The sequence below is a fragment of the Falco biarmicus genome, chromosome 9 (genome assembly GCF_023638135.1).
Source record: "Falco biarmicus isolate bFalBia1 chromosome 9, bFalBia1.pri, whole genome shotgun sequence".
NCBI lineage: Eukaryota > Metazoa > Chordata > Aves > Falconiformes > Falconidae > Falco > Falco biarmicus.
This window is the reverse complement of record NC_079296.1, coordinates 26944118-26969780: the sequence shown is the minus strand read 5'-3', so window position 1 is coordinate 26969780 and position 25663 is coordinate 26944118. Positions and strand designations below refer to the sequence as shown.

General features: G+C 40.1%; 1 protein-coding gene across 7 annotated transcripts in view; it reads right to left on the bottom strand.

Moving 5' to 3' along the window:
• BTRC (beta-transducin repeat containing E3 ubiquitin protein ligase) overlaps positions 1-25663 on the bottom strand; it is a 119826-nt gene that overhangs the window by 73625 nt on the left and 20538 nt on the right. For 3 of the 7 annotated variants that reach the window (XM_056351539.1, XM_056351537.1, XM_056351538.1), the window contains one exon: positions 18366-18473. The exons of the other annotated variants lie outside the window; for them this stretch is intronic. In XM_056351539.1, the coding sequence (XP_056207514.1) occupies positions 18366-18473 (108 nt within the window). The remainder of the gene's footprint in view (positions 1-18365; positions 18474-25663) is intronic. 7 annotated transcript variants of the gene reach the window in all.

The window sequence follows — 25663 nt, the reverse complement described above, 5'->3', positions numbered from 1 at the left end:
GTGAAATCTTGCATTCTTCTCACTTTTCAAAGCCATTAAGGATCCCCCCCTCAAAACACATCCCAAAAGCAGGAAAATCAGTGCTGCTGGTGAACTGTCAGCCTTTATTTTGAAATTTCTAGTTACTGTAAAGCATCAAGTTATCTACTTTTTTCTTTAAGCTAAGCATCTAATTTTAAGAGCAAGCAGAGGACCATTTTGCATTCATTATCTTTATAGGTGGCAAGGCTAAGAGGTTGGCTGAACAAAGACCAGACAAAGACTGCCAAGTGCATATGGTGGTTCACAGCTTGGCGTCTCACCATTCTACAGCACCAACACAGCAGCTCCGATAGCAGACTATTAAAGAGGAGCGCTGCTCATGCACTTTTGTCGGCAAGTAAGTTACGCTTGGTGAAGACAGAATGACTGGAAAGCATTACACTTAAGAAAAAGCACAGATGTTTATAACTCCCGCTCATTTCTCAGGAATAGGAAACCTATCAATCCAGGTGCAGGTACAAGACCCTGTGTATTTCAGGACTAACTGTAACTGCATGGAAGTGAATTTCACTTGATAGGGCAACACTTAGCCACGGCCATGGGAAGAGCATAATGTAATCGACTGAAACGGTACATCTATATATTTCTCCTTGCTGAACAAGGTGGGAGGAGGGATAAACATGTGCGAGGTCAGAATAAGGTTTGCTTCAGCAGGACTTCAGTCATGCTCTCCGCCACAAGAGAGGCAGACAAAGGGAGGAACCGCTCTGAGCACCCTCTCGTGGTTACTGAAACACACGTCTTGGGCACGGACCTGGAAAGAAGCATTTGGTATCCAGACGGTAAGTTGGGTGTACTCACTGGGAATATTAAAAGATCTGCAGCGACTGTACTTGATGTGTAGTAGAGGAACGAAGGAATTCGTTAGGGTGAAAGAAGCGAAGAAAACCAGTGCATACAGAAAGCTGAAAAGCCATACAAACTCCCTTCCATCAGGGAACATTTTTAAATCCTATAAATCTTCCTTCATAGACTAAAGCCAGACTAGCCAAAAGTGTTTGCGCAGGGGTCTCTCCTACTGAACAAGTACAAGCAAAACAAGAGGAGAAGCGCTGAAGTCTCCAAAGCACAATTTGATCAATGTTGGTGAGAGAAATACTCCCCCGCCCCGGCCTTTCCACAGACAGGTAAAATACATTTTTTTATTCGCCCAAGGTCACACAATGACAGTGGAAGTGTTGGGAAGAGAAGCCTGGAAACCCAAGCTCACAGTTCTTGTAACCTTCATGATTTCTCTCTAGCAGGGGGTTCCTGTAAAGGGGCTCTGCCCTCCATAGCCCACTCCTCCTAAAATGGCTACTGTCTGTAATGAAATCCTTTCAAATCTGATTTGCATGTAAAACTTCAGCCTGTAATTAAGAGAATATAACTCCATGGCAGGATGTCTTAAAGACCCACTATGAAATTATTACTACTTAACTCTCCCCATGAAGCCTACTCCACCACTAAACACAACATGCTACAAAGCAGATGAAATCCCTAGACTGAAGCGTTTGACAGGCGATGACATGCAGTATTTTGTGTACACAGCCCAGCAAAACACTGCTGGGAATGAGAGATAATACACAGAGAAATACACTCCCAGGGACTACCAATTGGGCAGAGCTACCTTTAGTACCGCCTTGCTCATCGTGGTGGAAATCAAAGCCCTGCCAACTGGGGGACGCTTTCTTCGGTGCTGTTCTGCCCTGCACTAATTATAAAAAGAGTACAGGCACAGCCTTTTTCCAAGTGTGGAGAGGTGGGGGTGGGGGAGAAGCGTGCGTCTATGTGAAGAGCACAAGTATTTTTTATGCTTTCAAATTCTTAATCCTGTTTGGAGCTGTCAGTGGGGGTTAATGGAAGCCTTGGATAGGAGAATTCCAATCTGGTTGGCAGATGGATAGGTTGGTTATAGCTGCATAACTATGTCTTGCCTGCAGGCACAATTCAGAACACTGTTAAAGCAATATAAAGTCTCTGTCAAGCTGAACCATTTGGATCAGTAGCAAGGAGAAATAATAATAAAAAAAGGAGTTCATTTCTGGGCCTTGCACATTTATGCTAGTATGCAGAAACTGATTAATTGTCATCATGTGCTGGTCTGCTATACCTCAGATTTCTACTTCTGGAGTAGATTTTGCATGCTAATATAATCATTCTCCCTCTTGAGACATTAGCAAATAATCAAATGAAAAACAGGATCATAATTTACTGAGATTCGGGCAATTCTCTATGCAAATTTGACTTGTTATTGCTGCTGCCTCGTTAATCTGAATGCCTTTGACAAACTCCTTTGATTTATGAACTCATGACAACTCCAATGTGTATATATTTTGCTAGATTGACATTATCATTAAGAGTGGGTGGACTGAGCTCACATGAATGGCTGATTTTATTCGCTGGTGTCTGCTGCTCAACAGCTGAGCATCTCCTTCTCACAAAGCCCCTGAGCGCCAGGCTCTTCCCATCTACCCATCCATTCATCATCTCGATGTTAATTGGCCCAGGCTTTAAGCAAATTTTCAACACGATTTAAAGGCACGATGACACTGATTACTGACCCTCTGCCATACGGTGCCTATTGATTAACCTGACAGAGATGATGAGCTTGAGGGAGGCTAGGTGTGTGCGGACCTCAGGGGGGGTAAAAAAAATAATATATTGTTTATGCAGGCAAAACACTTGTCACTATCCCAAAGGCCAGAATTTGTGCTGCACTGGCCCTTAAAACACACTATTCCTTTAAACACCTGCATCCAATACAGAAAATGCTTGCTTGCTGTGGAAAAATGATTACAAATTTGGTGTCATGTGCAGTCTGTATTTTAATCGAGTTCCCTGATAAATAGACCCCCTCAAGCCAATCAAGTCTTGCTCTAGCCATTGCATGCGTATACATCAGTTTGAACACAAGCCTGGGCAGGGTGTGTTTTTAGTGGTATCAGCAGATCCAACCACACGTAGGAAATCTACTTGGGTATTTCAGGTCTCTAAGCAAATAATACAGTGGGAACACAGTGTCCAAACAGTTACAGTAGAGTAAATGTTTCAAGGGCAAACTGGATGCCAGATGTAGCTGTCTCAGTATTTCTGTTGCCACATTAAAATAGATGCTTTAGCACATTATTTCAGCGCATTTCCCCTTTCCCAGTGCAAACTGTTGATACGACCTGACCCTCAAGCTTCTAGGTGTACTCAGTGAATGCAGCATTTTATCAGAGCTTGAAAATAACTGACATCCTCTTTCTTGTTTCTTGAAGTGTCCCTGTGCTGCGTTTGGTCCTCCTCACCAAGGGCAGAGGGGTACTGCCTCAACCAAGAGGGAGCCGCTGAATAAAGTAGGTACATCAGCATTCTGCCTGCAGACTGGTGCTATATGAAAAAGAAGCAGAAGGCCTGTTTAACCCCTGCCCAGCCCCAGGTTAAGTCTGTCAGTCAATGCACACTGTTTGTCATTCCCAATTCAAGCCAGCAGCCTGCGCAGCAATCAGGACACCTCCCTGGTTTAGAGAAGGGGATTTAGGAGGGAGGAGGTATTGCCCTAAAATGCTACAAAGTTAGTTGTCTTCTAGTTTGCATCAATTTCTTGCAGAAAACCGGACAAGGAATCATTGCGTAAAGGTATGGAGAAATTAGCTGCAATTCTCTAATGTCCATGTCAGCCAGAATGGACTGAAAAGGGGAGGGGGGTGGAGGAAGAAGGAAAAAAAAAAAAGAGAGAGAGAGATGTGTGGAAATAAGTGCCAGTCTAAGACTAGAGGCACATATAAGCCTTACGCTCCCTTTCCAATAACCTTTGTAAGTGATAGATGAGTCCAAGCCCATTGTTACCGTTAAGGGACTGTCAGCATCCTGATTTTATAAATGCTGTCTGTCAGTTTATAAATATCTCAGCCATTTCAAACAGTGCTAGGATGAATCCTGGCATAGCCAATGTCAGCAGTATTACCGTTTAAAATAAAAAATGGGTCTAACACCAAGTAAAAACATTTAAGGATAGTGTCTCCTTTTTCTCCTATTTTGAGGCCTGAAACATTCAAATTCATGCTTATTTGGCCAGTCACTACAACATATAAAAGCTGTCCTTAACATCAGTAATGTTCTTTAAGAAAAACAAGTATGAAAGCTGCAAGTTTGAAGTCAATTCTCTGCCTGTTTGGTAGATAAAACAAAAATGACAGCTGTAACACACAGGGAGATCCACAGCAATGAAAATGCAGAGATAAGTATCAGACCCCATTCCTGGTTGGCATTTGCTGCTCTGAACATTCACCAAGATTAGATCCTTTTAGAGAACACCATAAATTGCAATGTGTAGGCACAAGGGGGTGACTTCAGCCCAGAATGAAGGCACAGACAAGTTTCCCAGCTCTTACAAGTTTGAAGTTAAATGGTACTTTTGCAAGGGGTTTATGGCTAAGCATCAGAATGACGGACAGACAGGGGAAAGAAACTGCAGCTTGTCTTCCAATGACTGATACTGGAAAAGGAAAGGGAATAAACTAAACTGGTCTTCCAGTTCAGTGCCTGCTTTGCAGACCGGTATGCACATATGCATCATGTTTACATAACTATTATTTTGGTAGCTGCACAGAATCCTGGCTTTTTTTCCTCTGTTTATAAATTCCCCATGATAGAGACCTCTCTATCCCCACCCTGAACGTTTGTGAGGTGACTAAAGAAATGAAGTTCAAGTTCATGCCTGAGCAGCTCATATACCTAGTGTAACCTAAATTCTTAAAACTGAAGCTCTGACAAGCAGTGAAAATGGAGAAGTACAGCACCGCCCCTCCAACCAGATGCACACATGCATGTTCACACAAGTCCTAGTTTGGTCTGCATCTATGTTAACACATGATCACCATAACAAAAGTTTCAACCTTTTTTGCAGCTGAAAACCAGGACAAGATTCTGGTTTTTACACCTGTAGAATGGATCCTCTGTATTTTTCCTTATTTTTCATTCAAAGCGATCATTAGAAAAATACACACTTTTCAAAGCAATGCAACTTGACAATGCAACTTCACGACATCGAGAAGAGTTATCAAGTTATTTAACTTATTAAAGGGTAATTTAAGGGTGTGGGGAGTCTCAACATTACTAGAAGAACAGTAAATTCAATTTAATGTTAAAATACCAAAAGCCAGCACAAATATCAAAGATCTGATGAACAGTCACATTTTGAAAAGCATGAGTCTAGTTTTAGTTAAAAAATAAACAGAAATCCAGATCCTGGGAACAAGCCATTTAGGGAGATTTTTAAAAGCTAGCTTCACTTCATACACATTTCTCAAATGAGAGTGGGAGAGAGATGGGGGGGGGGGGGGGGGGGGGGAAGAGGGGAGGGAAAGAGAGAGAATATGGCTAATGAGAGCAGTCTTTCCACATTCCCTGGGAAGCAGGCCTGCTTAACATTTCTGTTCTGTGAATTTAAGAGAGTCAGCAGTGGTAAATTTGTTTTTAATATTCAAGCTTTCAAGCCTTGCAAGCTAGTTGGCCAATGGCCCTTTCTATTCCAGTGTTTGTTGGTGCCTTATTTACACAAGCATTACATCCGGAGAGCCTTTGAATATAATTTCACGTGGATTAAGGGAAGAACATTTGCTTCTGCTAATCAGGACATCTGGTTATTTTTGTAACTCACAGACATCTGCATTAGGCAGTTCGACTTCCCCATTCCTCATAATAAGGTTAGAGCTTAAGAAGCCTCAAGGACCTCTAGCTGAATTTTATTATTTGCATTTTTTCACAGCCAGGTCTGTTTCAGAATTTCTTTTCCTAAATAGCACAAATTGATCAGCACCTTCACAGGTATACATATGCTTTTATAGCTAGCACTTTCTATGCATGATTTTATGGCGTACATCTTGTACTTCAAGATTTTATAGTAGTTCAAAGCTATCTACATCTTTTTAAGGAACAGAAAGCACATATTCCCCAAAAGCATGGATGAAAACACCCAATTAACCTTATAATACACCTAATATGAGCATACTTCCAAATATCCAACCAGGCCATTTATATAAGACTGGTGTCAGGACTCTTTCTGAATCTCCTTATCGCTGTGCTTTGGTTTGTCTCTTACTAGTGACTGATCCTGCATATCTGCTCACCTTTCTATTCTTCAGGACAACTTTAATGATTTCTCCAATCTTTTAAATTCATGCTCAAATTCTTTTTTAACCAGTTTCAGCTGAGCTAAATTTCTCTGCCAGACTGCAGAACTGTAAAATTGTAGAATACTTCAGGAAGAGGGATTTCACATGCAACAGAAGTCTTTTAGAGAGAAACAGAATCAATCAAGGCTTGGCTCTCAATTCTTTGTTGCTTTCATTTTGCTACATTCCTTCCACAAAAATGCATTTTCAACACTCATCCCAGAGTGTTAAAGTACTAAAGTTTGAAACTATTCACTAATTCACATTTTGCAGGATTCTTCCCTCCCCCACCCACGAATCTTTGCTTTTATCAGAGCTGTTATATGCTTGAATAAGATGGGTTTTTTCCCCAGGGGGACGGAGGGAAGCACAAAGTCAGCTTTTACAGGCTCTGAACATAAGCTAACATCCAAAAAAGATGTCAAAAACGTATTTCTAGCACTAACAAAGAATTAGCAAGAGCCAGCGGATCCAGGGAGTTTTTAAAAACTTTTTATTTATTAAAATTCTCTAGATACAGATTAAGTTTCTTTGTATAATATTTATTACAGCTTCATCTGCATAGGAGCTGTAAGTGCTCTGAGAAATGGGTTGTAAAATTGGCTAGTTTTGCTATAGATTTCATGTCCTTGAAGCATTTTCTAACTTTCTGTAACTACTTTCCTCAAAGGACCAATGCCATCTCACTGGTCTCACTATAAAACTCCGTCCCTTCCCATCCCTACACTTATTATTTTGACTTTATTTTTTCCAAAAAACCCTCTCATTCCAAGCTTTCCTGTCAAGCAGACAAAAAGACCTCCACTTCTCGTCACACCCCTTCCTTAGAGCCCATGGCTTTCTCATTCCCGAACACCTACTTCAACCACACTGTCCTCATCTCACTGTACTTTTCTGCTTTCCTTGTATTTTCCTTCCTGTTTTTCACTGCAGGATAAGGGAGAAGGAGATACAAAACAAAGGCATGAAGCAGAAGTTGCCTGCCTAAAGTCAAAGTGACAGCATGGGGGAAGAAACCCCAAATTCTATCCCCCACACTGTGTTAACTGTTTAGGCATGGTTCCTCCTCAAAACAGCAAATGAAAGCAGGCCGCTTGTTTAAAGAAATGGCCACTCTGTGATCTCACTGCAGCGTTAGATTGGTGTGAATTCACAGCACGTTTTCTACAACACAGTACGTAGAGGCACCAGTATCTTTATGTCTCAGACAATGTAAGCCAGGTGATCCTGCAGCCCAGGCAACTTGGTTTTCAATCTAAAACAGGTTCAAAGTACCTACAGAGTTACCATATGTTTGGGTGACACAGCTCCACCTCCCCAATGTTCCTCACAGTAGTAATCTGTCCACACAGGCAGGCCTCAGAGCTTTTTCCAGCTTTCCTTACAGGAAGCATCATCTACCGCTGGACTATGGGACAAATTTAGTTCATTTCCAATATATGTTGTGTTTACTTCCATACAGTGCTATTGAAAAACCTCATTGCAGATACCAAAAAAAAAAAAAAAAAGAGTGCGAATCTAAACATGTCGCAACCTTCCATGACATCAAACAAAAAAAATTTTAGGATCTTCTAATAAAAGAATGGAAAAATCACAAATTAGGCACCACACATTATAACATTCAGCTAGCAAGCACCGCAGACTTTTAACAGCTGCCTCCCAAGAAACAAATGCCTGGGTCCCCCTGATTTGGCTAGACAACATTTGAACATGGTAACACAACAGCCCCTCCTGTAACATTTCAATTTAAAAGCTCACTATTAGGTTCTGCTATTACAAAATAATTCCAAGTCCAAAACACCATTTTCTTGAACTAGAGCAAGGAGTTACAAAATGTTATTGCACATCTCATTCTGCCGGGTAAGGAAGAAGACTTGTACCTGCTATGGAGACCATCAAATGGGGTGGGTAGTCAAGCAATCAAAGAAGGGAAGATAAAGGCATATATAGTCTCTTGCCTTCAGATACCTTGGGGCTAAACAAACATTTTTGTTCCTATAGAAAATTATACAGCTCTAGATCACTGCCTATTGAGATCCACTATTTGCAGCTTTTTGCTACAACATAAATGGCTTATTAAACCTACAACATATCTGTTTTAGTTAACTTCTTGGTGAAGAGGGGCCAGGAAAACAAAATGTACTTAAATGCTTTTTTTTTTTTTTCCAGGCTGAATGCCTTTCATCCAATAAGACATTCAAAGCAGTGACCCAGCAAATGGATTGAAAAAGCAATCTTCCGTCTCAGTGCCACATTATCATTCCTATTCAGTATTCTCGGTGAGATATCTCAATCAGCTGGATGTGTGTGTAAGTGACAGCGCAGCCCATTGCTGGGTTAATTAAACATTTGACTTTAACACCCTCCCCGTCATTAAGCAAATAAAAACAGATAATTCAAACTGCACTTCATCCACAGGGTACACAACATACATGTCAAAATTAAGAGAGTCCAAGGCCCTCAGGGAGTTCTACTCGGGGAGGTAATCAGTTTAAATCTTATCTGGTTTATCAATTATTCTATTGATTAAAGCAGGGTGATTATACAAAACTCCCTCTTGCCACATGGGATACATGTCAGCAGAGCAGGACAACACAGGGAGGCTCAAAAACAATTTAAAGAAAATACAGACAGATGAGTAACAGTCTATTAGTACATGCCAGCAATCCATAGATGGAAAGCCTGATTCTTCTTCGTAAGCAAGTGAATTTAAGTCCTTCCAAATTAGAGTGCCAATGTCATTCCTCATCTGCTTTAAATCAGATCTGTATGTTGAAAGGGCAACATTTCTTAGTTTTAAGCAGATGATTTCTTGCCCAGTATCTGAAACATGTTTTATTGATACTGGTCTTGGAACATAACAAAGACACCAAACACAAGAAATCCCAGACTTTTAAAAGGCTTTGTACTTACCTATCAATGACTATCAAAAAGTGGATGGAAAGGGCATTCTTGGTACTTGAACTCTCCCATATACATACATGACATAGCCATAAGTAAAGTGTTGCATTTTAACGATTAAAGTGTGACAGCCCATCTCAGACATAAAAAGATTGTGCTTTGGAGTTTTGGAGATTTTGTTGTTTTCAAGCCCTGCAAAGTGAGGCATTAGCAGCTGTGGGAGCTGCCACCACCACATTCTCCTAATTTTCGACAACCCCTTACACAAAATCCCACTGTAGCACTTCTTACCACCATCTTTTCTCTTTAACTTAGTTTTCTCTCTAAACTTTTCTCTTGCATACAGCCACAGAACACAAAGCAATTCCAGTCCAGTAACATTTTGTTTCAAGTTTTATTGCCATATCCTAAACCGGCCTGTACAAGTCTTTGCCATACACATAAACATCAAGGACCTTTTAAAATTGAAACACTGCAGTCCAGGAAAAAAACAATTCAGATTTATTTCTAAAAGTTCCATCAAAACAAACAATTAGCAGCAGAAGAAAGATCAGTTTTGAACCAGGGACACTTTCTCTCTTCCCTGCCCCCCCCCCCCCCCCAGCTCCTACAAACTGTTTCATAACAGTCAGACTGGTAGCACAAACTATTTATTAGTCAACTCACCACATCTCAGTTTTTAACCAGGGCAGAGGGAATGAACCACAGTGGTCAAAATGCCAAAAACCAGAGAGCCCCGATGGCCCACTGGCCAGTGCTGCTGGAACTACAATCACAGAAATTTCAAGAAACAAGGACAGCTAAAAAGCAGGCCTGAGGTATGTTCTTGCCCTTCACCTTCAGAAAGCGATTATATGCCACTCCATATTGGCACTGCGTGTGCATCCAACCATACTTCAGCCTCTTCTTCATAGATCTCTTGTCTTCTTTGGAAGCAAACTAGAAGCCTGCATTAGCATGCTGTATTTTACTTTCACCACTAGAAATACTGAGGGTGCTATTTGTAATTGTATTCTTTTAAGAGGTTTGTTCTCTGCAGCTGTTTTCTGCTTGCAGTGTATTTTGTGTAATCAGCACATCATCATAAATACATTGGCTGTTCCCCCGAGGGAAGCTGTCACTGTTTAATTTACAGAACAACCTGGCCAATGTGAATTCTAACACTACAGCACTATGGCAAGAAGTTACCACACTCAGAAAAACAGGTTTCTATGAATTTTTATATCAAGAGCTGGTCCCAGGACAATTTAGGTTCTAGAAATAGATTGTTTTTAAAAGCACTTTATACACTGGATAGAATGGATTCTTTCCCACTTACAGCTTATTAAGGCAGCACAGAACTCACCCTCACGTTATTTTAAAGGTGATAACGCCAATCCCCCCAACATGACCATCTTCACTTCTGACTTCTACCAAAAGAAGGCACTGTATGTAGGTGTCCTATGCTACACGCCAATTATTATTATTTTTTTTAATTAAGAACATCACAAAACATCAATGTTTTAGTTGTCTTCATTTGCACAAGGGAGCATACTCTCTTGCAAGGTCAAATGTTATTACCTACATCAAAAGGTTGCTGCACAGCTTATTACTCTGAGTATGTGATAGAAGAGCAAGGCATATTCCTGAAAGAGTAAAAATGTATGCAGCTTTATTGGCTGAACGAAGAGTTGCTTCCTTTGTTTGCTGGATATATGGTTGTATTTTGAGAGAATAAATCACAATGATTTTTGTAGAAGATTGGCAAAAAGCGGATGGTTGATCTTACGATATACAGGCACAATTTAGAAAATTCCACAATGGTACCAAATTATATTCAGTCAGTTAAGAACTAAACATGAACCCCAAATTAACATTTGGGCAAAACCAATGAGTTACTTGGATATTTCATTAGCAATGGCTGCTAGAAGCAGTCTACCGGACTACTAGGAAAGGGAGTCAAGAAGGCTGACAATCTGATGTTATTGTTTTTAATACTTTATTTATATAAAAATATAAATATAAATATGCAAAAGAGAAAAAAACTACAAAAGTAAGTAAAATCAAAACAAATTTAATGGATAAATTTGTTTGGGAATTCTCCTCTAAAAGCAACACAAATCTATTTCATACATTTTAAAAAAAAAATCTGCATTCTATTTTTGGGGCAGCAGGTTGTTAAACAAATTTCAATGAAACTGAAAATTCCCAAGTTCTGTGTATAGCAGCACTTTGCTAATTCTCAGTGCCAATTAGAAGCCCTGTTTAACATCACCAGACACAGGGCAAGTCTACAAACATAATAAAAAAGAATCACGCACATCATGGAGTACTGGTTATGTATTTTGACAAGCATAGTTTAATTTTACTTAGTTTGCAGAGCATTCTAGTAAATTATTTTCATCTATTTGAAAAGTAGCAAAACCAAAGGAAAAACCACTGAAGCAAAATAAATACCATCTTATCTCTGATACAGTTTATGAGGATGATCTACCAAACATACAGAAAGCTGAGTGGAAATGGCTGGAATTGTATGGAAAACTGAGTCATTTCACTGCCTACAGAAGAAAGAATACAGGATAGAGAATATCTGACTATTTTTGTGCACTATATGATTAGTAGCCAATAGAAAGCAGAGGAAATAAAAAGAAATCCACCTGACAGTACAGCAAAGTATCTCTTCAAGCTATGAATTTCAAGATTTAGCAAGTGCATTTCTACTCTGAGTGTTTGGGGTTGGTCTTCCTGAAATTTGCACGTGGTCACACAAATCTGATTTCAAAGAAGAAATAATTCATTTTGTTCTCCATATCCATGTATGCCTTTAAAGTTATTCCGAACTACCTCCACATGTTATATTTGCCAGGAGTCACTGAATTCTAATGTTGGCTTACATGCTGGATGATAAAGTACTTCACGACTTCTCCAAATCTGTGGTAAAATTCCATATTTTAATTTTCAAATTAATGTGGTATTAGCTCTTTACCAGTTCTGCAGAAACAGGCAAACCTGATCTTGTGCAACTGGCTCCCTCAGAAACACTGCCCACCTAGCCACCACACTCAAAGCGATAACCCAGTCAAGTGATTTATAGCGGACTACGCCGGTGCGCGGCACACAAACATTTATAACTGCTGCAAGGGGACCGCAGCGAGGTATGCCCGATGCCTCCTTTCTCCATATAAAGCAAAAACGATTAAGATTAGACTTCGGAAGCCCAGGGAAAAGTCACAGAAGTGCCATTAGGAAACGCAAGGCATGCAGCAAGGGGCGGCAGCCGGCCCGCAGTACCGGCCGCGGCCGTCGGAGGGCAGCACAGTACGCGGGATGCCCGCGCCCGCCGCCCCGCCCCGCCCCCGCGCACGTGCGCGCTGAGCGCGTGCGCGCACCCGCACTGCCTGATTCTAATTCAATTAGCACAGCCTGCAACTCCAGAAAAAGAGTAATTCAATTAGTGCGTTGTGGAGCTCTACAATACCTCCAAGCAGATGTTCACAATCCTGAGGAACTGGAGCTAGCTTTAAAAATACCTGTACGCCTTCGGTGTGGCGCTGCATATGCCATTTGTCACTACGGCTTGATACACCTTTCTGACTTCTAACAAGGGAGGAAAGAAAACTCGGATGAGTTTTGTATATTTTTTTTTAAACTAACCAGCCAAACTAATGCCAGTGTGCTAAAGACCTTGCCCTCTCCTTACCAGGAAGAGCACATTTCATAGTAATGAGATCATTAATGCAGAGGCTAAGGGGGGGGGGGGGGGGGGAGGGCTTTTAGCTAGAATGCAGTTTAAATTAATCATCATGCAGGGCATAGTGGGGTGGTGTTTCTCAGTGACAGATGCTGTCATACTTCTTGATACTCAGACTGAAGAACTAATAAAAAGCATGTGCAACTTCTGACGATCAGTACAGGTGCAGAATAAACACCAAATTTAAATCATTCTACCAAAAAAACCCCAAACCATCTCCACTGATCCACAGAGAAGGACTTCTTTGCCACCTGAAAGGAAGGAAGCATCTTACCTGAGAGCTGTGATTATTACAGCACAAGCTGGGGACTCTCAGAGTACAGTGGGCTTCCCAGCATCACCGAGCAACAGCACAGGTTATGCCACCAGCCAGAAAAGGCCATTAGATTTAAAGGGGGATAAACACTAAATATGCCTAACAAAGCTGTTCTGTAGTCACTGGGCATTTACTTTATTTAAAAAAAAAAAAAAATCCCCAGCTAGGATAACCCTCATGGTCATCCTACAGCATAGCTCCCAAAAGTCTGAACCACAGACAGGGACTGGAGTCAAGTGCAAAATTTATACAATTAATTTGGCTTCATTTCTGCTCCTTCTCATGTCCCCTCTCATGCCTTTATAATTGCTCCTGCCAGGTGGTAAGATGAGGAGAAACAGGAGCAACTGCTGCCGAACACCTCCAACAAGAAACTTTGCTTAAAAAACCAGGTGTCACATTGTGGCAGTTCAATATTTCATAGCCAATACAAGGAATGTGCAACAACACTGCAACTTTAAATCTTTGCCTCCCGTGTCAGTCTCTCTCCTCTCATTGTAATGCCAAAGGGAACAGCAATCAGAGTGGAGATGTTCAACGTGATAGAGGTCAGGACACCAGTGGATCAACGTACCAGAAACACGACCTTGTTTATTTTTTTCCCCAGTATTATTGTTTACAGGGTGCTTTGCTCATGTACCTTGTGGTTCTTAGCTAAAAGATGAAATTACAGCCCAGGATGAAGCGCTCAGGCACACATCCAATTTGTGTTTCCATCTCAGAAAACAAAAAGCTTCTGAGGCCCTCGGGCTGCCATTCAAACTTGGAGAGGCTGACATTTTTAACAGCATGAACCAGAGACTGGCAGAGGGAATGATCTAATGCATTTCTGACTTGTCAATCAAAGATCTCACCTCTGCTGTCTTGTAAACAGTTGGGGGCCACCTAACGACATTCATAACCAGGGGAGAGCCTGCCACCAGCCGGGGGGTGCTGCAGCCACATGCTCTGGCTATTAGTCACCAAAATTATGATTCCATTTGAGGCGCACCATAAACAGCCCACAGGCAGATTTCACATGGCCACTGGCAGAGCATGAGCGGGGAATACAACCCAGGCTTGGTCGAGGACAGCCACATCTCCACACCAACGGAGTTTGTTGACTGGACACCCCATCTCTCTCCCAGTTAGAGACAGCACTACGCACACCAGCAAGCATTGGCTCCAAAGCCAAACAATTTCCTACAAATGCATTTCTGAGCATGCAGTTTGCCCACCCTGAGACTTTAGCTTTAACCTCCTGTATAACCATAAATAACATACTACTAGTCACATTAACACTGTATTTCCTGACAATAAAATGCCGACTTTTAAGGCAAAAATGTAAGAACAGGTTGAAGGAATTTTTCTAACAATTTACTGACAATGCTACTTCAACAAAGCTTCCACTTCCTATCACAAAAATATGAACAAAAAAAAATTTGAGAATTTAGTTTGTCTCTTCCTTACGGGTGCAACAGGCTTCCATGACTACACAGCCCATTTACAACTTTCATGCTCTCACCTGTTTCCAAAAGCAATCTCAGTCCAAAGAAAGGGGAGGCGTACATCATATCCACACTGCACAACACCAGGGGTGCTCCTGTTCACTTCCATTTGCCTAGCACAGCATGCCCATGCTTTTCTCAAGCAGGACACAGCTTTCTGTCCAGACTAAAGATGACACCCCTTGCTTCTGCAAAACCAAGCAGAAGTTAGTCCCCCTCATCTGACAAACCCTGACATGTAGTTCTTTATAATCAAGACCTTCTTCACTTCAAGTAAAGCAAAATGTGAATTTCTGGCATTCCTGAGAGATATCTCTGTATTCAACAAGATGCTGCTACCTCTGCCACAAAAGTTAATCCTCCTCTGACTACTAGAGTCTGTTACAGAAGTAGAGATTCAGCTCTGGCAAAATAAAGCTGACAAGACAATTCTTTACTTTTTTACTTGTGCCTACAGTCCAGACAAAGTAGTAAAAGCATGACTCTCGTCCCATAAAGTTTACAATCTAAACTGGAGCTGGTATTTGTGATGGGTGTCAATTAGGTAAAAAAGAAGAGCTGGACTGTTCTCTGTGATTACGCTGGTACATAACCTTTAGCAAGATTTTTAAATTGCTCCTTAAGTCTCCTTGTTTATACAGTAGCTTACAGAAATAAATTAAATACTATGGTCTTCTGCAAACCTGGAAGGATTAATACAATCATCTCCTTGGCATATTTGATAGGTGTAATTGTAAATCAGAATTTTCAAAGAACTGCAACTACTAAAAGCAACATAAATAAAGCTTTGTGAGCCTGCACGGAAAAATATTCTAAAAGGCTAAGTATATTCAAATAAAAAATGTCATGAAAGCAGACACCTGTTGGCCACATCTGGAAAGTTCCAAAGCAGGTATTTCTAACAAAAATAATATATTCTGCATAAATTTGTTTTTTTTATTATTAAGAGAATCTACATGCAACCTAGTTTTCAGTTGCTTTGTAGAACAGTAAAATTTGGCACCCAAGCCACTGAAAATGGAATGGCTGGCCGCCTTCTCTTGTCAAAATACCCTCTTTGACCCCTTCCCACAGTGCCTTAATAGGAGTTCATGTTCCAATTTGCTGTCATCCTCCAACATGACCTCTATGAAATTCAGTTACACAATAGACTATCAGTTGCAAAGCTGTTTGAGATAAAAGTTGTTAAGAACCACCGTTTCTAGCTCTTTATTCACTCATTCAGGGGTTTAGCCCTAAAACCTTTCCCACTGTGGGAGGACTGCCAAACAGAGCTGATGAACCAGAAGATCCTGTTTTCACACAAGTATCTCCAATAATAAAAACACACAAAGAAGAAAAATTAAGTTATTGGACATATTAACAGAATCACCTCTAAATCAAATATCTGCCAATGTTTCCCATGAGGAGTCAGCAGGGATTTAACCGAGCTATTCAAAAAGAGCCTCTTTCCACATTTCTGCCTGAGCATCTGAAGGTAAGCATGTAAATAACTAAACAAATTCAGCAGTGACTAAGTAGCCTTCCAGATGGCATCTTCTCTTTTGCCACAAGCAAAGAACATTGATATGCTTCTCCAGTTACTTCAAGCTTGCTACAGAAAAAAGAAAATAATATGAGAAAATTTGCTGGGCTGCAAGGAAGTCTTCAATGCTTTCCTGAAGATTTGATACCAAAAAAAAGCATTAAAGAACGATGAAATATTGCAACATCACAGCTTCAAGCAGGCTCCAAACCACTCCGCATGCAGACTTCTGCAATGGAAAATGCAGAAGCCATGCCTCAGAGAGGGGAAATTTCTTCAAACCATTCAAGTTAATGGGGATCAAAGCCCATTGACAAAAATGGACTGAAATATGGATGACTCGCTGCTGCAGAAGCTGTTGCTGGCAGTTTAGTTTCTCTCTCAATTGGCACTAAATGCATTCTTCAACATAGCAGACAGTGAAGAGTACCAGTATCCCATTTTAGATGGCAAATGGGGCAGACTTCCCCAATTCCCATGGTCACTAAACACACATGGAAATGTCCCAAAATCTGCAGGAATGTAAACATCAAAAGTCCTACTACTCTCCCAAGAAGGCAGTACACACTGAATGGTTGTGCAGCTGATTCATTTGACCCCAGACATCAATGCACTGCATTAGCAGAAAAGTTATTGTTCATGTCTATCATTGGCAAGAACACACTGAGCTAAAAGAGGCTAATTTCCCTTCCCCTTTGTAATATATGCTTATTCAGAGTAATCAAAAATATTTCAAGTAAAAAAAAAAAGGAGTCCCAGTTTGAGTTTATAAACTGTTTTCCTGCTAAGGTTTTCTAAAACCTGAGCTTAAAGAGCGCTGAGATTTATTCAACAGCTGAAAGCCCAAAAAATGAGGCCCATCCGATTTAGTCAAATTATGCAAATCAGGATTAGAAGTAGGAGTCTAAACTCTGCCTGTTGTCTCCAGAGTCCTCTTAGACTAATAAAAAATCGTCTTCCTCCTCCCCCACAGAAAGCTCCACTAAAAGCTTGCTTCAGCAAAGGAGGCCTGGCAGGACACCTTCCAGAGCCCATCAGCGCTACTGCTGGGTCAGCAAAAAGAGTTGCAGCAAAATGATGCAAGACACTTAAACCTCCCAAGACTGATAGGATTATTTCCACAGTACTCTCCTAGCCCTCGAAGCAGGAAGTCAAATTCAAAATAATCTTTGCATGCTGTCCTTTAGAGGCAGATAATTAACTTTAACCAAACTGACTGAAAATTTCAGAAAGATTATAGCTTATTCATTACATCTGGTTTTGCAAGATGCTGGTGAACAAAACTCTCTGCCACAGGTTTGGTCAGCAGTAGCGTAATCCAGCAGCATAAACCTTGAAGTAAACGTTCATGCTACCATGAGCCCCAATAAACACACTCTATAGAGACACTCCTAAGGTTCCTCAGTCACTTAAGCTCACACATCTCAGAGAGAGTATCCAATATAAAAATAACATCTCTGCTGCCCGGTCTCTGCTGTTTACATGCACATGTCATCGTAAAATGCTTGCAATGATCTTCAGAGCCTTGTCTAGGTTTCTAGATGCTCACCCAATAGCTGCCTCTCTCTCTCTCTCCCCACAGAAGAGTGTGTGCATTTTGTAAGACTCCCTGGCCACCCGAAGCACCTGAACAGTCTATTTGGCAGAAACCTGTCTCACGACAGAGCAAAGCTTAGATCTAACAAATTCAGAGACCAAAGAAAAAAATAAGTTTCCTTTATTTGCCTTTTGATTGACAGCTTACTTGTACAATAATTTTCTGTGATCAAGATGTCCAGACTACTGCTAACAAACCTGAAGTAAACAAATGCTGGCATCAGTTATCACTATGGCAATGAACCCACCCCCTCAGTCCTCTAAGTGGCAGACAAAATTTAGATAGAAGGGGAATCACTGCATGAATAGCCAGATTGGAGACTGTGTGATGGATACTGTTTGCCAAATACAATTAAGTGGTATATTTTTGACACAATTGAAAGCCAATGGAAAAGATGATGGTACCAAGCCAATTTTGACAAAATAATTATATTATATTGAGGTAATGTAAATGCCCCAGCACTGAGCTGCCCTGAATCTACACAAGATGGGTTTAAATACCAGAGATCTGCATGACATAGGCGAGGCAGGATGAAGTAGAATAAATGGAGGTCAAGCAAGCAAGTAAAGAAGGAGATGTACACATACACAGATGGAAAGAAAAGGAGCGGAGAGAGACAGAAAGTACCTGGAAAGCTGGGAGTGCGCCAGTCCCTGGGTTATACAGGCATCGCAGTGAGGGCATGCTGTCCGCCAGGCTGGAGCAGCCCAGCCACAGAGATCTGGGCATAGAGCACTGCAGAGAAAGGACAACTATGAGATGGGACTGTATGAGACAGGATGGCACAGATTACAGGAACTTTCAAGGCTTAGCCAAATGGCATCAACACAACTGCACCTGGCCTTAAAGACTGAGACATCTTTAAGAGAACACAAACTAGTGATGAGTCTATTCCCTGACAGAAGCTTTACAGATGTCACAGTAGCAAGAAAAAGGCACTATGGATCAAGAAAGTAAATTTCTGATCCACACACCAATGTGCAAGCTTTTCCAGTAACAAAAAGTTTCTTTCCAATTAATCAGACCTCTTCTTCATGCACAGCCGTGCTCCAGGCACAACACAAAGCAAGCAATTTTGCAAGGAAAGCAGAAAAGGAAATGACAACTTTAAATTTAATACTGGCAGGGAAAGAAAAGGTTTGGGTTTTGTCTGTAAAGGGGATAAAAGGAAAACCTGCAAGCCAAGGTGAACAGGAACTTGGTGACACTTTATAGGAGTTCCATGTTTCTGCTTGCCTTGTTATTTGTTAAATAAAATACAATTATTATAACAAATTGATTCTGTTCCTCCAAACAGAAACACAAAAGAGGAGCCAAAGCAGCCAATCAAGGAAAATACTAGCCATTTTGATAATTAAAGCCATTACCCCTGAAACATAGTGAGTTGCTTGTTAATTTTACACCACTACTATTAAATTTAGGGATATATTATGATAGAAATTGCTCTACGGGCCACAGAGGTTTTGATGCCATAAGCACTGCCGCATTTGTCTAATTACTGGCAAGGCAGGAAAAAACAAGTATATTTTAAACTGGCAGATAGCTAAGAAAACTGTAGGATATGACAGATTAAACATTAGAGATTTCAAACAGTCATACTCTTTTTTGCAATCCTATCTCTCCCCCCCCTCCCCCTTTTTTTAAAGGGGGATGGGAGGAAATCTGAGTGGAAAGGGCAGCTGGAATGGGTATGAAATGACAGCTGCCTTTTGAGCCACTGTTTCTTGCTGCTCTTAAGAGGGCTAGAAAACCTCATACAATCTAGCACTAAATTAGTATGTAAGAGGTATATAACCCATCCTTGAATGAGCAGAAAGGTGATCACCAACATCCATAACCTAGTACTGTACAGACAGGCACTGAGAGATTAACCCTGTCTGTCACCACATTCTTTGCTGTACTTTGTTGCAATTTACACTGCTGTTCCAGAAACACTATTACAAATTGCTGGGGAACATAACCTATACAAATGTGTTCATTAGAAGTTTATGATACCTCAAAATAAATTCCTCACCTCACTTTTGGTGTTTTGGTTTTTTTTTAAAAAAAGTCTTGACTTCACAAAAGTACCAAAACTCAAGAACTTGAGTACTTCATATCACATGCATTTGTAAATAATGCCCCTCCCAAAGACAAAAAAAAAATAAAATATCACAGCCGTAGTATAATGAGCCACAAAAATCTGAGCCATAATTCTGTCTGCCATCCTAACCTCCTATAAAAACACTCCCACATACAAAAACCTTCCAAATGCCAGCAATCTTTTCTTTGTAATACAATATGTATCACTGCAGCTATTAAAAGCTGTTGTGACAATCGGCCTTGAAAAAAACACATATACATGAAGTGGACATCTATAGTCAAGCATTTCACCAATTTAATAATACAATTACTTAAATCAAAGTTGTTTATTACTCTCCAAGAACATCACAGTAACAAGGGAGATTAACTACAGGATGGTACCTTTGATGATGCAGAGCAAATTCACAAGGTAAGCATCAGCTGCTTACCATTACCCACCCCATGATTCATAATATAATACAAAATAAATACAGGGTAATTTTTTTTTCCCCCCATACAGACTTATCAAAGTCTTACCCCAATCATTTATTCCCTCTTCTCAAGCCTTCCCATCCCTTGTGCTGGCTCAAGTTTTCATACTGTGATAATGAACTCAAAGAACTAATTACCATTAAAATTGATTGACAACATAAAAGAAGTTACTTTAAATACTTGTACTGACCGAAGCATGGAAAGACACAGAGGCAGGAAAAATTAGGACCACTCTTATCAGTGGAAAAGCAAGCTTATGTTGCTTTAAAGTTTATGTGAGATTATGGCTCAAGTCAGAGTCACCACAAACTGCAGGTAGGGCACTCCATTGTGCCAGGGTACTTACAACATAATGAAATGTCTTCCTCTAAAACTGCCACGATAGCAAAGGAAAACATTGGAGATCTATTCTGCAGAACTCTCTGTACCTCCAACAGATATCATTACTCACCCATGCATTCCCACTGCTTAGTATTATTCCAGAATTAGGAAGTATGTGGTAAAAAATTACCAACACCTTAAGTAACTTCCGAATCTGCCTCAGTATATAATAAAATTTGTATCACTGATACAGTTCTGTTACCAATTTTAAAAAATAAGTGTGAAGTTCCACACAGAGTGGGAGAAAATCTCATTCCTGTACTTGCCTTTTACCTATTGAAGGAAGCAGAGACGCTAAATTACTGGTGGTGACTGAAAGAGGCTTATTCACAAGCATGAACAAAAGGCCCCAGGTGCTTCAATAGAAACAGCTTGTGTGTAAATCAGATGAGTGACCCAACAGAACAACTTCATTTACAGCCTGATCTCTGAAAAATCTCAACAGCCTCTATCCCCATCCACTGAGCAAGCCACGCATCAAACACTCACTTTTGTACTGTCAGCTCCACAAACAAGGGACTGGCCTCAGTGTTCACTACTTGAAAGCTGACTGACAAAATCCTCTCCTGGACTCAAGTCAATCTACATTGATTCTTCAAAACAAAGACAGAGAGGCACGGTGGTTGGACCACAGCCAAATGGGAATGCTGATATTGCTTGCTAAGTGCTGGGCCAGGATGCAGCAGACTCTCTACCTTCCTGACTCCCGATTGCATTAATACTTGAGACATCTGCACAACTTTCAGACTCAGAGACAAAAAGCTTTTCACTTACAAAAGCATCTTTAGTACACATTGAGTGGCCTAAGATAGGGAATTATTTGACAAAAACACAAAAATCAGTTGGAAAAAGGAACTGTAAGACCCACCCCTTGAACTCTGAAATATAGGGAAATATATCTTCCCACTACAGAAATATAGGGAACAGTTTCAAACAAGACCAGCATCCTCCTCCTGACAGGGGCTGGTACCAGCTGCTCCACTGGTGATTAAAATGGGCTTGCCTGATTTTGAATTAAAACAGGCTAGAAGCATTCACAGTCACTGGCTGAGCCGAGTGGGCAGTAACCACAAGCTGAAGGGAAGCCGTATTTTAAGCTATTCAATTATTCTTGTAACTATATTACAAGAACATTTTTGACTACATCAGATGTTCTGCCTCTAATAGCCTACCCTCTCTTCCAATTACCTGATGTCCTAAAGACAAATCTCAATACACACTCAATGACTAAATTTTTGCCAGTACTAAATATTGGTTATTTACTTTATTTGCTATTGCATTACTAGATTATACATTACCATTTCAGACTGTTGGGGGGGGTGGGGGGGTGGTGTTGGATTGTTTTTATCAAATTTGTTCTCTTCTAGTCCTTCAGCAAATACAATATACTAAGGGTAACTAACACAGTTTTAGTAAATTGTGTTACAGGTCAGAAATATATCACCTTGTCCTGTAAAATTAAGTGGGCTCTACATGGTGAAAAAAACCAAAACTTTTTGAACTACTACAATTTACAGCTATAGTCCACAGGTATGAAAACTCAAGCACACTGTACTGAACTCACTGTAGAACAAGAACAACAACAAAAAAAACCCCAAACAATTGTCTAAGGACATTTTCTTTACAAACACTTCAGAGAAATTAATTAGACAGTAGTACAGAACAACTGTCTTTAATTGTGGTGCATTTTAACATGATAAAGTATAATAACCTATTATCCCTGTCTGAACCCTCCCCTCAACTTTATGATAACCCCTGTGCCTAGAACACCTTTGATTTACAGGCAACCTGACTTATTTTTGCACATCTTCACAAGTTAGTGGCAAAGCCAAGAAGGAAACCACATTTTTTTCCAAGGGCTGATTTTTGGTCAACCATACATAATACTATTTCAAAGCTTTCCTAGTTCAGATTTACATCCCTTTTAGTACAGTGTCCACTGCATTATGCAGTTGAACTCTAAAGATAAACCAATAACAATTCTTATTCTCTTGGGACATGGGAATTAAGATCCTGTTCACCCAACATTCTATTTATGCTCCTTAATGAATATATGATACATGTTGACGAGCTGAAGAGTTTAAAAGCTGAGAGAAATGGGACTTCTTCTGGTTGGTCCAGTTGATCATAAGCCAGGGAACTGGCTAAGATTGTACAAAGCAAAACAGAAACACAAGTCGTAGTTATTACAAACAACAGAAGAGGGGAAAAAAATGCTAGAAATTCTACCACCCAAACTGGAGCAGATAAAACGTAAAGGATGCTCTGAAGAGTGTTAGAACTAAACACACCAGACCTAAGCTCGATATGAGGAGACAGATCTTTCCCCACCTCCTCTTTTCATCACTTTAGAAAGTGAATATGGGATGTTCACATTTTAATCCTTCATAATGTTTTATTAAACACACACTCAGATGTTACTAGAATTCTTAATATTCACAATTATTTTTATCAGATAACACAATAAATGGGAGAACAAACCCCAATACTTTTCAATCCCACTCAGATCCGCTTTTGGCCACATATTTAACTAAGCCCATGCCAAAAATATCACACACATCGCTTCCACATTGTGTCCAATGTGCACTATTCCTGTCACCACAGCATGGAATACATTGTATGAAACATATCAGATAAGGCAGCTGCTATTTACATTACAAATGTTGGTATCATGAAACTTAATAACAATTCCAGAAATTTACTCCTGGCTAAAAAGTGGTTTTGGTTCCTTTCTTTGGTACACTTTTCATCCTTTTGACCTCTCACATATATATATAAAAATGAAAAGGTATCTCTTATTTTTCCCTCTACAGTTCAGAGAGGTGTTCTCTTTGATTAAATATACATGATATAGGTAGAAAAAAAAAGAAAATAAATTCCTAGTGCATCTTGTGTACTTTCACAATTAAAAAACCCTGCCATACATACTTCGTTTTTTAGCTTGGGTAGCACTTGATCATATAGGCTTTTTATCTGAGAAAAAGGCATATGATATGGCTTCAAAAAACCCTGCAAAAATGGAATGAAATTTTTTGTTGTTTGTTTTAATATTAGTAGGTTTTTTTGGTGGGGCTTTGTTTTTTCTTTTCTCTTCCCCCCTATCCCAACAGTGGATACAAGGCATACTAAATACATAATTACATGAGAGAGCCACCCAGCTTTCCAAGGAGCCATTCCAGTGAATTGTGTAAATAATACGCCTTTAAAATCCCTAACATATGAATACAGATTTACCAGTTATGGAGCAGTTATATACCTGAGAGACAAGAATAGCCATTTTAAAAAAAAAAAAAATCCTGCCTAATTATGAACTTACCAAAGAGACTAGCATGGCTCAGAGCAAATTAATACTTTTATGACTTTCTTCAAAAGTTTTTTTGCCTGTTTTCATTTGAAAATAAGAAAAATGTTAAAACCTGTAAGTCTTAATTAAGCCAAAAACAATGGCCAAAATTCATACAGTTAAAATTTACACCTTACAGCCCCGACCACCATTCCCTGCACTTTAAACAGGATAATTCTTCTTTTGTCACTGGTAGTCTTTTTCTTTAAAGTCCTTCCACGGTAAGAAAAGGAATTCATAAAATAAAGAGGCAACTACAATACTCCTTGGAGTGCTACCATGAGAAGGATGAACTCCCAGGGTTCAACTAGCCCACAAACTGCCAGCTCTTCTAGCTGGCACATCGCGCACCAGAATTGTGAAGGGCAACATGCAGCTGCTGTCATAACCAGTGCTTTTCACAATTTCTCAGCTTCTACTGCATTCAGACATTTTGGTCGCATTGCCCCAAGCATGTATGGAAGACTATTAAAAGTGGCTTGTGCTCTTCTTTTGCAATAAAAGTAATAGAGCTATCTTATTAAAGACTCTTGAAGCATTTTCACAAACTGCAAATCAAGCACCCCAATATCTATCTCACTTAGGGAAAGCTGAGAATATGTTCCTGGGATGACTGTAGGATCCATCTTCAGAACAATTAGGTTTCACAAATCAGAGGCTGAAACATGCTACCAGGGTTCAATTGTAACATACTTCCTAGATTCCAAACATAGGAAATACCGGACTTCTTACACTGGTACAGATCACAGACTTCAGTGCAGCAGTTTTTCCCTTCAGCCTATGGCTCAGGGAGTTACTACATTCTGCAAGCTTTACTGTGCACATGCAGCTCAAACTGCTGTAAATCATTCCTTTTCCTGCAGCCTCCCACTTTTCATGTAATTGGTCAGTAAATTTTCCTTAACATACAAATTATGCAAACTCTTCTCTAATCTGGTAACTTCCTAGCTTACAGTAACTTTTTACAAGAGACTCCACCAACTACTCTTCAATATCAAAACCAAGGGACATAGAAAAGGGGTTACATATTCAGATTATCCAGATAATTTCTTACCTGAGTGGGGTCCAGGAGAATCAAATCACACCTTTTAGGTAAATGTTTGTGAGGAAATGTTTTCCCCAAAGAGTAGTAACTGGAGTTCAACCCCCAGGATTCCAGATCAACAGAAATCACACACCCCAGAAAGGTGCCAACTTCCCATCCATAAGGTGTACAAGATCCTCGGTTGCCAAGTGCTTGAGGGATTTTGTATAGATCGTATCTGAACTAGACAATACTAATGTTCTCATAATTACAGCTCTTTAATCCATGAAGCTGATAAATCTAAACCTGTGCACTTGCAGAGCTTTAAGATTCAGATGCCATAGCCTTCTTTAAGAAGTGTAACATGCAGAGACATGTGTGTGCTGCTTTAAGAAACACCAAAGATAGTGTTGTTAAAAGCAAGCCCTACCCAAACTTACAAAAGCAATCTCACCAAGGTCTAAAGCATGAAACTATCTGAAGGCTTAAAATAGAGACCTTATAAGAGCAAGAGCATTAGGCTCTTTCGTAAGCAAGAAAACACAGTTGCTATTAACCTTCATCATGTCCAAAGCCCAACTTCACAGCAATTCCAAGCAATTTAAAATCTTACCATGCCATAAA